Raw genomic sequence first — 13,789 nt, 5'->3', positions numbered from 1 at the left:
CTGTTAAGGTACCTTTCCTCCCTTAACCTTTTGTCAGAGGCTCTTCACAGGAACCCTGAGGGGTTTTCTGCTGAAGTCTTCTCCATCCTTACTTCTATGTTGGCTCGTCTGTCATCTTTTCGGCTCTTGCGCTTCAAACATGTTTTGTTCATTGTTGGGACCTCTTGGGTCGTGATGCAATTTTGGCACGGACTTGTCTCCAGGTTCCTTTTCTGAGAGACCTCTGCATGGCAGCATTAGGTGTTTGACTCAGTTTCTGAGTCTTTGGAACCGCAGGTGGCCTTGGCCCATCAACATTCTACATTTACTAACTTACTAATTTTTCTGATTACTCCTTACTGGCTTGCTTAACCTTGGTTACTTCAGTTGCTTCAACTGCAGGTGGTCCCTCCTCTTCCCTTCCAACTCCAGTCACTGGTGCAATATCCTGTGCTGTCCATCCTCCATCTTCACTCCTGGTTTTTGTCAGGTCCTTGGTGGGGAGTTCCAGTTTCTCTTGCAGAGTAGCTTCACGACTCTACACATGTTCATTTCCCACTACCTACACCACATCACTTTGTCTGCTTTCTTGGGGTATAAACTGCTGCCTGTGGCTATTCTACAGACTTTGGCATGGCTGTGACACAAGGTAAGTCCTTACTAATGCTTTCCTTTCTTTCAGAGGCCCCTACTTCATCTTCACTTTGGATCCTGCTCTGTGGCAAGTGGTACCTGACCAGGTATTCTGTCTGTACTTGGAATGGGTTCCACTTAAATGGCTATAACCATTTGCAGACATCTTGCTATCAAATCTGCACTGCAAACCATGTTGATTCTTATACATTTTCCATGGCTTTGTACACTAACCCCTAAGATGGGGTGTTTCACAAAATCACTAGAGTGAAAATTCCTCATGATAATTGCATCATTAAATGCCTGTCCCAGACCATACCACCTATGAACAGCATGGGTAAAGCAGAAGGGAATTGCTGCCCATCCCTGCCATGCCTAAATTGAATAAATCGGGGTGGTCTACCTTTAAAAATAGGATTTCATGATAACCTATTGCAATGTCTCGGATGTTGCAGTCCCTCTGGACTCTCCACCTCACTTTTTCCCCTTTCTTCCAGTGGAGTATGGGAGTCCTTACCAGTTCCAAGCCGCTGCAGTAGTTGACCATGAAGACAACCTGCTGGATGGGTTCCACAAAGATGGGTATAACCATTCAGTTCAGAGTAGGGTGGTGGTGGTGTTCTGCTAGTGTAGAGAAAGTTACACGATCCTCCAGATGAGTAACTAATTCCTGTAGTTGAGACACCCCCTCCAATTGGGTGCCCTCCTCCAACCCTTGCCTGGATGTCGGTACCCAGCAAGTGAGGATTTGGAGATCGAGTGAACCAATCACATAAGTCCTCATGCAGGTTTCGTGTTGTCCATCTCCCCCTCTCGACTTGTCTTCTGTGTTGTGGGTCACAGAAGGTCTACATGGCCTGTTTCTGCTCCTGTCCTGGGTTCTCCCTTGTTGAGTGACAAGCTTGTTACTGACCTGGAATCATTTTGAGGTGGTTTCATGGTCATGGGGGTTGAGTGCATGCGATGGACTTCCCTCAGACTCTTGATGACACATTCCCAGATCCCTGACATTAGGCTACCCTGTGAGTTCCTGGAGTTGAACGTGAGGTTCCCTCTTGACTCTGGGACTTGAGGTGAAGACAGTATGATCCTCATCCTCACTTGCCCACTTTCCATCATGGGAATGAGTGATTTCTCTTTCAGATCACATTGCTAAACTATCCTCTCCCACACGGATGTGCTCCCTTCATTTTCCACCATGTCTGGTCATCCTGATTGTGTCAATATTCCTGTCAAAGAGATGCCTGGCTCACATGTAGTGAGGTGCCCCTCCTCAGATCATCTGATCTATTCCTCTTATTTCGGGGGTGTCCTCTGGAAGCACCTGTGCTTCTCTCGCACTGGTCCCTCCTCCATTCACTGTGGGATTCAAGCTAATCTTGTGAGAAGAGGGAGAGTACCTTATCAGAAGTTATAATATTCCTAAATGAACATGTATTTCCGATATGTACTTCCCTTCATCACACTTCCCACCCATCCTCTCCACAATCTTCTGGTTCTCACGTCTTCTGCCAAACTTTAAAGTAATAGTTTGGTAGTGGTGCGTAGAGGGAGTTACATGCATCACGTGATAGTAGTACCCTCCAATTGGTGGAGAGGTGTTGCATGAGAGACGTGTTGGGATAATTAAGGCTTGTGGAATGTGTTTCTGAAAAGATTTGCATACAGAGGACAGCACAAAACGAAAAAAGCTAATCTTGTGAGTGGAGGGAAGTACTTGTCAGACATTTTTATTTAGGAAAATTATAACATTTAATGCTACGAAAAGTATTGAAACAAAAAAAGTCAAAACTACAAACTCAGTTAAAATTGAAAAAATGTTATCCCTACTTTGGCTCAGAACTAACATCATTACAGTGATTTCCAAAACTAGGGATAAAAGTTTCTTACTTGTAAGTAACTCGATTTTTGTAGTTTTTACTTTCTTTTTTCAATACTTTTTGCAGCATTAAAACTTTCTATATCACTATAGCTAGGTTACGTATACATATCAATTCCTACTTGTCTTTATTATACTTATTTAATAAGCAATTTTTGCTAAGACTATCAAGTCTCTATAGCACATTATGGAGAAGTATTTACTGATATATTGAGATTTATCAAGTTGAAACTAATAATTTTCCTAAAGACCCCAATGTTTGTAGTCATAGTAAATAGTTTATTTCCCTCCTTTTATATTTCCATATTACACTCTGTGATAATTTTTAAACAATTTTGGTCATCTTGAAACATTTATTGTAAGATGAAAACCAGAACTAAAATTTTTTTTAATGTACATTATTTCATTTTTCTTCTTTTGTTTCATTTAGAACTGATTTATTGAAGGATTTTTAATTTAAAATAAAAAATAAGGAAACAGGTCTAACTTGTGGTTTGCCTGTTACTCATGATTAAGACAAATTATTATTGATTGAAGATTTTTTTTCTGTGTTACAGACATGTGTCACAACTCTATAGTGGAGGAGCCATTTGTGAAGAAACTGGAAAGCCTCGTCAAGTGGAAGTAAAGCTCAAGTAAGTCGAAGTTTAGATAAAACAAAGCATTGTCAGGTTTCACAGGACAATATCTAAATTCTGAAGAATAGATATCGATCTTTTAGAATTTGTTTGAGAAAAGTTTAATGTAGATGGTATATGTTTTAGCACTTTGGGTTGTTACAGAAAATATAAACTTTTTTATTGTCGAACTCTTAAATTTGTCACGACTTGTAATTTTACATAATGTTACATGCATATATTTGTGGTAATTTTCTTGAAATAACTAGTGTTTGATGTCACACTAGCTCAGATTATAATAAAAATTACAGACAATTAAAGAGCCGGTTACTTCAATATGTTAGTTATATGACATGCAAGTTGGTACTACTGAATGCTTCTAATTAGCCTATTTACATCAAATTATGTTCTTACAAACTTGCACAAAATTGAAAAGATGTAGTGGATCTGCCAGGGAGGCAGTCATGTTCAGTTTCAGTTCACTCGCATCTTGTGGGAAAAATATTTTAGAATTTGATGTTGAAACATGCTATTAAGATTCTACATCAAACAGTACTCTATCAGATTTTTTGCAATGAACTTGCCTTGCAAATGGATTGCACCACTCAAATTACCTCTGTTCCTTCCTGTGGATCTGGAGTATTCATTTTATTTGAATAACATTAATAGGTTTAGAAAGTTTCATGTGAAACCTGGAGTATTGTTGTTTTTTGTTAAACTACTGGAGCTGGAAATTTTAGGTATAGATAGAACCACTCAAATTCTCTTTCCTTGATGAACAACAAAATGACGACAGCAACAATGAACATTTGACACGTCTGTGTACAGTAACAAACATTCAATTTTTCAATGTTTCGGAATACATATATTCCATCTTCAGCAAGCTATATTGAACAATGTAGATGATTAGGTACAAATATTTATAAAGTTTAAACATTTTCTAAAAAGTAATTAAAATACAGAATAAAAGGATGAAATGAATTCAAAAACAACCAAATAAATAAAGGATAGGATAATGCAACAATATTATCCAAGTATTCAGAACAGACTTAATTGTAGTGAAGTTGTGTTATTATTTAAAGTTGGGAGTTCATTTATAATAGATAAACTTTCTTTAATTAAAAGTTCAATATTGTATGATACAGATGAGATGACTTTAAAATTTGTAATCAAGATGGGGTGGTTGGTGTTTTCACTATGTTTGCAAATTGTGAAATCTGGATTTCATAGTTTTTTGCCAGTTCTGCTGCATATTCCCATATGTTTGCAGGCTCACAGGTGTAATTGGGCATATAGTTTTGACAATGTAAGTGCCATTACAGCCACCATGTTTGTTCATATACAATCCTGGAACACGTAGGGGTAGGTAATAGGTCTTTAGATCAGAATAGATTTTGTATTTTGAAAGGTGATTTTAAATACCTTAGTTGTGGATTTAGATGTTACTTTATGTTCAGTTAATGCAGTTAGAATGTTTAGCCATGTATACAACTACTCAAATCATCTCTTTCCTTTCTAATGAACCCGAGTATTTTGTATTAAGTTAACTCTCAATACGGGCTTGATCAGTTTGACCTCGTTCAAAGTCTTTATAGATTTGATACAACTAACTTTTATATAGTGTGTATATCTTAACGAAATTTGGCAGTTTTTCACCTGCAATGAATATTTTTAGTGAAGTATTTTTTAATAAACTAAAAAAAGATTTGTCCGTGACTATATCGAGTATTTGTTTTGAATAGTCCGTGTGCAAAGTGATTTTCATGTTAAAATTAAAAATACTTTTCTTCATCTGAAAAATCTCCAATTTAATTTGTATAATCTCTAAAACCTCCTAAATACATTTCATTATAAGTTGTAAATCACTTGGGGAATGTGAAGCTCATGTTATGCTATTGAATTACATTACCCACAAGCTACTCCGAGCTGCTTACGTGAGTGCCTCGTGAAATATTTTTATATTACTATTATTATTTATTTTACCTAATCTAACCTAAAGGGATACCTATTTTTATATTTTAATTACTTTTATAGTAATGAAAAACAATAAATAAAGTACTTACCCATGTTTCTTTTTTTTGTCAACTGTCGATGACACTTAACCCTACTTTTTTATACTAATGGTAGTAATGCACAAAATGGTTTTTATTTAATTAGATAATGCACCAAAGAACATAGAATAATAACATGTAAAAACAGACAATTTCCTCATATTTCAATACAAAGATGTCTTTGATGAAAGACTTTCAAAATGGATATCCTTTCATCTAAATTCCCAATAGTTATTTCTTAATCTGTTATTAAAATTTCGGCTATCTTCGATTTTACTGTATTTTTTTTTCTTCGGAATAGCTTTCAAAATACGATTATTCAAACAAAATCCCAACATCTAAAAGGCCATCACGTGTTCTTATAAAATAAACTCCACCTTTTGGATTGTTTTTATTCTGGGTTACCAAAAGTTCATTTTTTTCAGCTTTTCATGTGATATATTTTTCTTCAATGCTATAAAATCTCAATTTTGGGTTTTCCGTTGACATTCTGTTAATTTTGCGTCGAAAAAGAACTTTTTTTCCATTTTTCAAAGAAATTCATATTTTCACCAAACAGCCAAGGCTACACCCCATGCTTTTTCCAAAAAATTTTGAAAAAAATGTGTTTTTCCTCATATTTCAATACAAAGATGCCCTTGATGTAAGAAAATGAAAATGGATATCCTATCACATTTCTGACTTTCTAACTATGCGACAAGCATTATTACAAATTCATCCAAGCTAATTGTTATCTTTCCAGTAGGAATGAAGCTTGTACTAAAAGAGAAATTGACAATTTTTTATTCAGAACACAACGTAATATAGAATTAAACCAAAGAGAGAACTATTAACAAATCCTGAAAGAGAGGATGTGACAGGTAGGTGTGGCAAGAGGGGTTTGATTTTCTATTTGATGGCTCTGTAACAAAACAAGATTGAAAGCTATAAAAATTATGGTTTGTCTGAGTAATGATGATTTTATAGTAAATTTTGTACTTATTGGAGGGGTGGTGAATAAAATAGAGAAGATGGGATGCCTACAGAAAATGTTGCCTTTCTTGCACTAGAGGAAATTCAGGACTTTTTAGCTATGATTTTATGTTGTACTAATTGGTATAACATAAAAAAAAAAAGTAGTTTAATAAAATTTTGAATGTAAGCCACTAAAACCTCGTGACATGCAGTAACTGATGCCAAGGCAGATAGAGTTAACGGAGCTGGAACGTTTAGTTATAACCATTAAAGTCCTCTTTTTTTTTTCCTTCTTGTGGTTCTGAAGTACTATTATTTTATTCAGAATTTAGCTTTGGATAGGACCACTAAAATACTCCCTACCTTCTTGCAACACCTGGAGTGCTAAATTTATCTGCTCATATTCTATTGAATTAATAATAAAAGTTCATATATTCCATTTTGAGGAACTTTTGTAAATTACAGAGAAATATTAAGTATCAAATCAGATAATCCAAAAAGCATTTAAGAAATGAGTATAATTGGTACTTCAATAAATGTTAGTGTTTTTCTTTCAGATGTAAAGACATAAAGGGACATCCAGATTCAGTCTCTCTCTACCTACTGGAACCTAAAACTTGTGAATATATCCTTGGGGTATGTTGTTTATTTACTTCAGCATGTTACTATAAGTAACATATCAACATTAAATACTTGATAGTAGGATAGAACACTTTATTGCTGCATTCTTCCATATCCATCATTACCCTACAAAACGTTTGTCTTGGTAAAACACTGTTACATTTATGTATTAAGACATTCCTGGCCTACCTAAAAACTTTGCACATTTACTCATGTTTTACACTTCCAGGAGATCGTATTTAAAAATCAAGGGATGTAGATGAGTATATTCAGATTATTTAAGATGTACTCATTCTTATGTCTATTGTAATAGTTGCATGGTCTGATATTAATTGCCCATTACAATGATCCAGTTTGAGGTACAAGAATGGCCTGTTGTCAAATTGACTGACATCATAACCACCATTTTTTCTTTCTAGAATAACTTCAAATTGTAACATTGAACTAAATTTGTTTATTCTAAAGAGTTTTATTGCCCTTTGAACTATGTCTAATTAATATTTGTGAAATATAAGTTGTACATCACTTGGTGATTGTGTAGCTGATGTTACTCTATCAAATTACATAATGCACTATTATTCTTTATTTTACCTAACCTAAAAAGAATTTATTTTCATTTTAGTTACTTTAATAATAATAAATAAATAAAGAATATACCTGAAAAATAAGAAATAAAGGACTTACTTTTTTTTTGACAATTAACCCTACTTTTTTATTTAATTAAATAATACACCAAAGAACATGAAATAATAACATACAAAAAAGCAAACAATGTCCCACAACTATCACAATTTTTCCAGCTTTCTAACTATGCAACAAGAGCTATTAAAAATTCAGCTAAGCCAATCCATGTGTGTCATGTGGTAGTAAAGTTTGAACACAACATAATACGACATTATTTGAGATAACTATTGGCAATTTCTGAAAGAAAGAATGTGGCATAAGGAGGTTCTGATTTTCTATTTTATTGCTCTGTAACTAAAGAAGATTGGAGGCCATAAAAATTATGCTTTGCCTGAGCAATGACATTATAATGAGTAATTTCCATTAAATTTTGTACTCTTTGGAGGGGTGGTGAATAAATTAAAGAAGGTATGCCTCGAAAAAAAATGTCTCAATTCTCATACTAAGGGTAATTCAGGATTTTTTTTTTTTAATACTGCATTATAAAATTAAAAACTTAATTTATATATTATTAAAATTTGGATTATTAGCTACGTTTGTATGCTATACTTATTTGTATACCATCATATAAAATTTTGAATTTAACTCACTAAAACCTTTTGACATACAGAAAAAGATGCCTGTAGCAAAAGTGTTAGTCCATTTGCTTGTTTATTAAATCTAAATATCTCTGGTGTCAAGAACATATTTTGATCTACATGTAAAACATCCTGAGAATGCTACAGCTATATGTATATTTATTCACTGATCTTTCTTTCATAGGTGGAATCCCCAATAATTTGTTCTTTACTGCAGAGAACAGATGAAAATGGCCTTATACATGAATATCTATCCTGAATAGTATACTCTTAAATGGATGACAATGTACAAGAAGTTACAAAAGTACCAGAAAAATGATTTTTTTTGTAATGAAACAGTCCTCATTATAATGTGCCTATGTTGGTCTACTTCAGCTGTTGTAGGGTGTCTTAATGGACCAGCATTTTAGTTTGGTAGGAACTACAAAAGATAGATTAAAATTAACAAGTATTTAATTTATATTTTATCCAATTGAAGGTGTAAAAGCCATTTAACAACTATTACTTTATTTTTTAATAGAAATAATATTTTTGTTTAGTATTCCATTGTTAAATGTATGGCAAGAGAAAGAATATTTTTAAATACAGTTGCAAATTATAGTAACTAAATTGTTGAGTTAGCCAAGTTGTACATTTTTGATTTAATTATATAACTGGACAGTTACCCTACAAAGAAGGTACTTAACAGGAAACAATCTTGTTAGTAAACATTCCTTGAGGATTAGTATATTTCATTCTGACCAACTGAGACCTGAATAAGGTAGTGTATTTTCAAAGTTTTTATTTGGGTTTCTTCCTGGTACATTGTATTCGTATGATTTCCAGAGCTGTATCTAATCAGTAGAAAAAAAAAAAAGACTGAAAATAAAGTGTGGTTCCTTTTGTTACTGTAACAAAGAAAGAAATCCATAAACAGTGATAACTTTATTTAGAACTTTCAAATCCAACTTGGTACAGGAACTATGACTAGAGTGTAATATACATTTCTACAGAACATTAAGCAACACAACCTTCTCTAACATCTATAAGTAGTGAGCTTTATCAGTGTTGTTGAATTATCTGCCCCTTGAAAATGACGATTCAGTATTTCAAATAGTTACTGTCAACTAAAAATAAGACATTATTTCTGCACAACTGAATGCTTCATTATAAAACATCTACAGAACTGCACATCATCTTTTAACATATATACGATACACCACATAATAAATCTGATTTGGAAAATGGGGTGAACAATGGATTCTAATTTAGCAGACCCAATCACTTGTTTTATATAAAACATCACCCTAAAATAAGTAAAGTTTGAGGAGATATGTCAACAGATGGCATTACCGTATGTTACACTACCCTGAGGTCAAAGTAACAAAACGTTTACATATAAAACATACTTAGTTTTAAATACATCCAACTAGAGTTGATTATGTAATATTCACTTAGAAATGAAGTTTAATTTTTGCTCATGAAATTAAATCTAAAACTATAGACCTTTGTGTAAAAGTTAAAGAATATTTTTAAACAAAAATTGTACTAAAATGAATAGCTGCTTCTACAATAATATAGTACAGTTTTTTTTATTGGATTGCAGAATTAAGTTACTTAAAAAGCCACAGGGAAGAACAAAACTTTTCTTTCCTCAAAATATACGAGGCAGTCACACAAAGTATGGCCACAACATTTGTAAGAGGTATAAAGAGCAGCGGAAAATGAATTATGATAATACAGAATAAAAACAGAAGTTACATGGAGGTATCTATGAATAGTGAAATATATGAACCAAAATTATTCATTCAAGAATGAATTCAAAGGCACGAAAATTTTGTATAGTTGTAACTAACACTACAGCATGACTGAATACAAGTACACCTCTGCAAGCCTACTTCTGTGACTGAACACACACACACACACCATATGTTCAAAATGTGGCATAAGAGGATGACATATTCTACTGCTTCAATGCCACTTTATTGCAGTTACAACTGACCTGCCACCTGGTGAAAAGAAACTTACTGCTGTTAATTAGTACTATGCAGCATTCAAGTACCTTTGCATCTTATTTTATTTTTGAATGAATAATTTTGAGAATAATCTGTACTAACTTAATACACATTTTAACACACTTACAGGTAGTTTCAATTGGTGCTTACTTGCATGAATACAACACAACCACATACGTCACCAAATACCCTCATTAAAGACAAGCTGTAAGAAAGAGGCACAAACTAGAAACAATAACAAAGCCTTCACCTCAAACATCAGCAGTGACACGATATCAGCCACAACCTCTTACAGAGTGCCATTAAACATGGAGTTGATATCAGGTTTAAACTATTCATTTTACCCAAAATTGATTAAGTACAGGAGAGTAACATCAGTTACAATATATAAGGGTGCTGAAAAAACCTGTAGATATGCATTTTGGGGGTTCTAGGGATTATAAAAATGGAATATGCAGACTGTACAAAAGAGAAAATCATTTTTATTCTTCACACAAACATCACCTTGCACCCCGGCTTGTCACAGTAAGACTAACATCAATTTACAGACATAACTTGAGTACAAATACTTCTGTAATGCATCCGACTTGTACACTTGATTAAAAGCTTGCGACGTTTTACGTAGATACACATCATAAGTGTGGAATTCCTGTGCACATTTGCGTTAAACCAAATTACTTTTCATTGCAATTACATAGCTATTTTGCTAGATGTTCAGGCCTGATAATGGCGGAAACATGTAATAAAAGAGCTTTGTTTTTGAAATAAATTATAATTGTGGTTTAAATGGTGTATTACTTACACTAAATACAAGATAGAGGAATAAAGCAACAATGTTATTTACAAGAACACTTTCCAAATTTCACAGTAACAACATCTTCACACAGAAGGCCACATGTAAAATCATCTACCTGAAACACCTTTAACCATTAGATAGAAAAATTTGCATTACTAAGCAGCAACACCTGCAAGATAATTTATTTAAAACCCAATCGTTTAATATAGCACATAAAGTTATAATATTCAATTAATTAAAAACACCTGTAGGGTTTCATATTCAATAATGACAATGGCGTGTTTTATGGAATATATCTAGAAGTACCTAACATGTGAAAAATGAATCAAAATTTCTGTAATGTTTTACTGTGCTTTATCATTTATGATTTTTTAAAATGTTAAGGAATTGTTTGCAAAACGTTTAGACAGAAAATAATGTTTTAATCATATCAAAAAGTCAGAGAGGGAGGAATGTGTCCATGGTAACTTCAGTTCTTCGGAACCCCACAATGAGAAAGGGAAAACTGTAACTTGTAATGATGGTTGAATATTAAATATAACTGCTATGAATTTCAAAAAATAAATGCTGATTGGCAGACCACAACAGCAATATTTTCATCATAATTATTCCCAGAATGTAGTAACTTCATTGACAATTCAATTTCATCCACCATGTTCCAACTTTGTTTATAATTCAACAGTGGCTACAAACGTCATTATAACTGTTTCTAAAGGCACAAACATTTTATACAACTCTGCTGTTTTACAAAGATCCCATAGTCCTTAAAAACTCCTTAATTTACAGTTCTAAGGGCCCTTAAAATGTCCTTAGTTTTGTCGAAGGAATACTATGCCTGTTTTGTTTTTTTAGTTATAAACTGGGGCCATATTTTGATCAATGAAGTGAAATGTAAGATACACGAGTCTCTGATTAGTTTAATAGTAAGCATGCCTTGTAACCATTTCATAGTGTCATCAATGAGTCATTAGATTACATCACTTACAATTAGTAGTTGGACATTTAGCATTGAATTGATCCCTTGACTTGTGTCTTAATGTTGTAGGTCAATGCAACATGCTAAAGAAATGTCTAAAAACAGTTCAGGCAAATGCAGAAATATATTAATTTTGGATTGCATCTTGCCATGACATAAGGTAACTTGTAAACTGTGTGGCAAAGAACTTGACACAAATAAATAAATTGGAGTCTGCCCTGAAAGCACAGATGAAAGTTAAGTATGCAATGATTTACTATGACTTTAAGGTCAAAAACATTCATTTCTTGAACATACATTAATTAACAAAAACATAAAAACACTTGTGTGATATTGTAGCTGAATATTCCCCATTTAATTATATTACCCATCCCCGGTGACAGGAAAAGTTTAAGTTAATCTCACAATTCAAATTATTTCATGGACTTTAAAAGGGTTGTGTTGCACTCTTGGTTTCACTAAGAGACAAAGCTCTGAACTACTTTATACTGCCCACCATAAAAATTAATTGTTGAACAATTCAGTCGTGCTAAGAGCCACTCAACAATAACATACGGTAAATCTACATTTTTATTCTTTAAATTACATCACATTTTAAAATGTGAATGATAGTGTGATTAATTCCTAACAATTTAGTGTAGAATAACCTACTTGTGAAATACATTTTGGCATCAACATTATTTATGCTCATTCTCCTATCATTTCAAAAGTGAATGTTGAGCTTTGCCTGCATATGCAGCTTTTCAAATGTAAATGGGAGATAGACAAACACTCAGACAGAACCACAGTTCACAAGATTAAACAATATGCAAATGATGTATATATGAATTAATTTACCATTAAAAAGTAACCTAGTACATTTTTGCCAAGCAATATTTGGTAGTGACGAAGGGTATGGCAGCCATCAGTATGGAGTCTGTGAAACAGTAAACCAAACTAACATTTTGCTTGAGGCCATTAAATAATCCCTAAGTATTCGTATCCAGTAGAACACGCTGTCTGGGAATAAATACTATTTTATAATGTGGGCATGTGAAAAAACAAACAAAATAAGAAATTGATATTTTAAATGCTGTATAACTAAAAGTTATATACATCTTAAACCTAATGGACTCAATATGAATTAACAGACCTAAAACTGATATACAGCAACATAAACAAAAATAAAAACAGTTACACATGTATTCCACTTTTGTGTGATGGGAAGGGAACAAGTAAATTTTCAAGAAATTTAAGGAGATATAGGTTTTTCTAGTATTTTGTCTGTTGGACAAGAAATTTCTTTCTAAAATTCCACACCCCTGTACCTTTGTAAATTTCTGAAGGTCCACCATGAAAGTTATTTTAAATTACATTTTCAAAGCAATTTAATGCATGTATATAATACTTGTTTTATTTCTTCAAGTCAGAAACGTCTCTTTCCAATGAGAAGGAAAAGGGTGCTAGAAGTATACAGTCTTTATATCTTTTAACTGTCCCTTCAGCACAACGATCAACTCGAGGATTTAATAACATCACACCACATGTATCAAAAAATGAACTGTTATATGCTTAGATATAATATGTAAATAACCAATATTTGTACAGCTCTTGGGAAGACATTGACATGTCATTTAGCAACACATTTTCATGTCAACCCACAAAGTTTGCATATCTGGTTTACTTTAGATTGATGCCTTATATTAATTGTCTATTATACACTTGCCTTAAAAAATCTTCAGTATTATACTTTGTTCATTGATGAGAGTATTAGAAATCTTGTTACACATTGCAATGAGAAGTTCGAAAATGCTCATTCACATACTCTTACACCTGTTTTTTATGTCACGCAACTGCTGATATTATGCTTGACAAGTTTTATCAAGCCACAGAGAAGCTGGACATATGTGACTGTTGCAACTATGAACACATGTTCCAGTAGTTAACTAGAAATTGTTTAACCTTTTGCAACAAGATATTCAAATGTAAGTTGCTATACCTTGATGTTTATTGTTTACACATCATGTATAATGCATTGAAGCATGGAG

General features: G+C 33.1%; 1 protein-coding gene across 3 annotated transcripts in view; it reads left to right on the top strand.

Moving 5' to 3' along the window:
• The window catches only part of LOC106467753 (endoplasmic reticulum lectin 1-like), a 36,751-nt gene extending 27,862 nt beyond the window's left edge, over positions 1-8,889 (top strand). For all 3 annotated transcript variants that reach the window (XM_013928130.2, XM_022395943.1, XM_013928129.2), the window contains 3 exons: positions 3,049-3,126; positions 6,671-6,749; positions 8,181-8,889. In XM_013928130.2, the coding sequence (XP_013783584.1) occupies positions 3,049-3,126; positions 6,671-6,749; positions 8,181-8,255 (232 nt within the window). In that variant the 3' untranslated portion in view covers positions 8,256-8,889. The remainder of the gene's footprint in view (positions 1-3,048; positions 3,127-6,670; positions 6,750-8,180) is intronic.
• Positions 8,890-13,789: the final 4,900 nt, after the last annotated feature.

Source organism: Limulus polyphemus, unplaced genomic scaffold (assembly GCF_000517525.1).
Source record: "Limulus polyphemus unplaced genomic scaffold, Limulus_polyphemus-2.1.2 Scaffold2730, whole genome shotgun sequence".
NCBI classification, from domain to species: domain Eukaryota; kingdom Metazoa; phylum Arthropoda; class Merostomata; order Xiphosura; family Limulidae; genus Limulus; species Limulus polyphemus.
The sequence above is the reverse complement of the archived record's forward strand: the minus strand, read 5'-3'. Positions and strand labels throughout refer to the sequence as shown.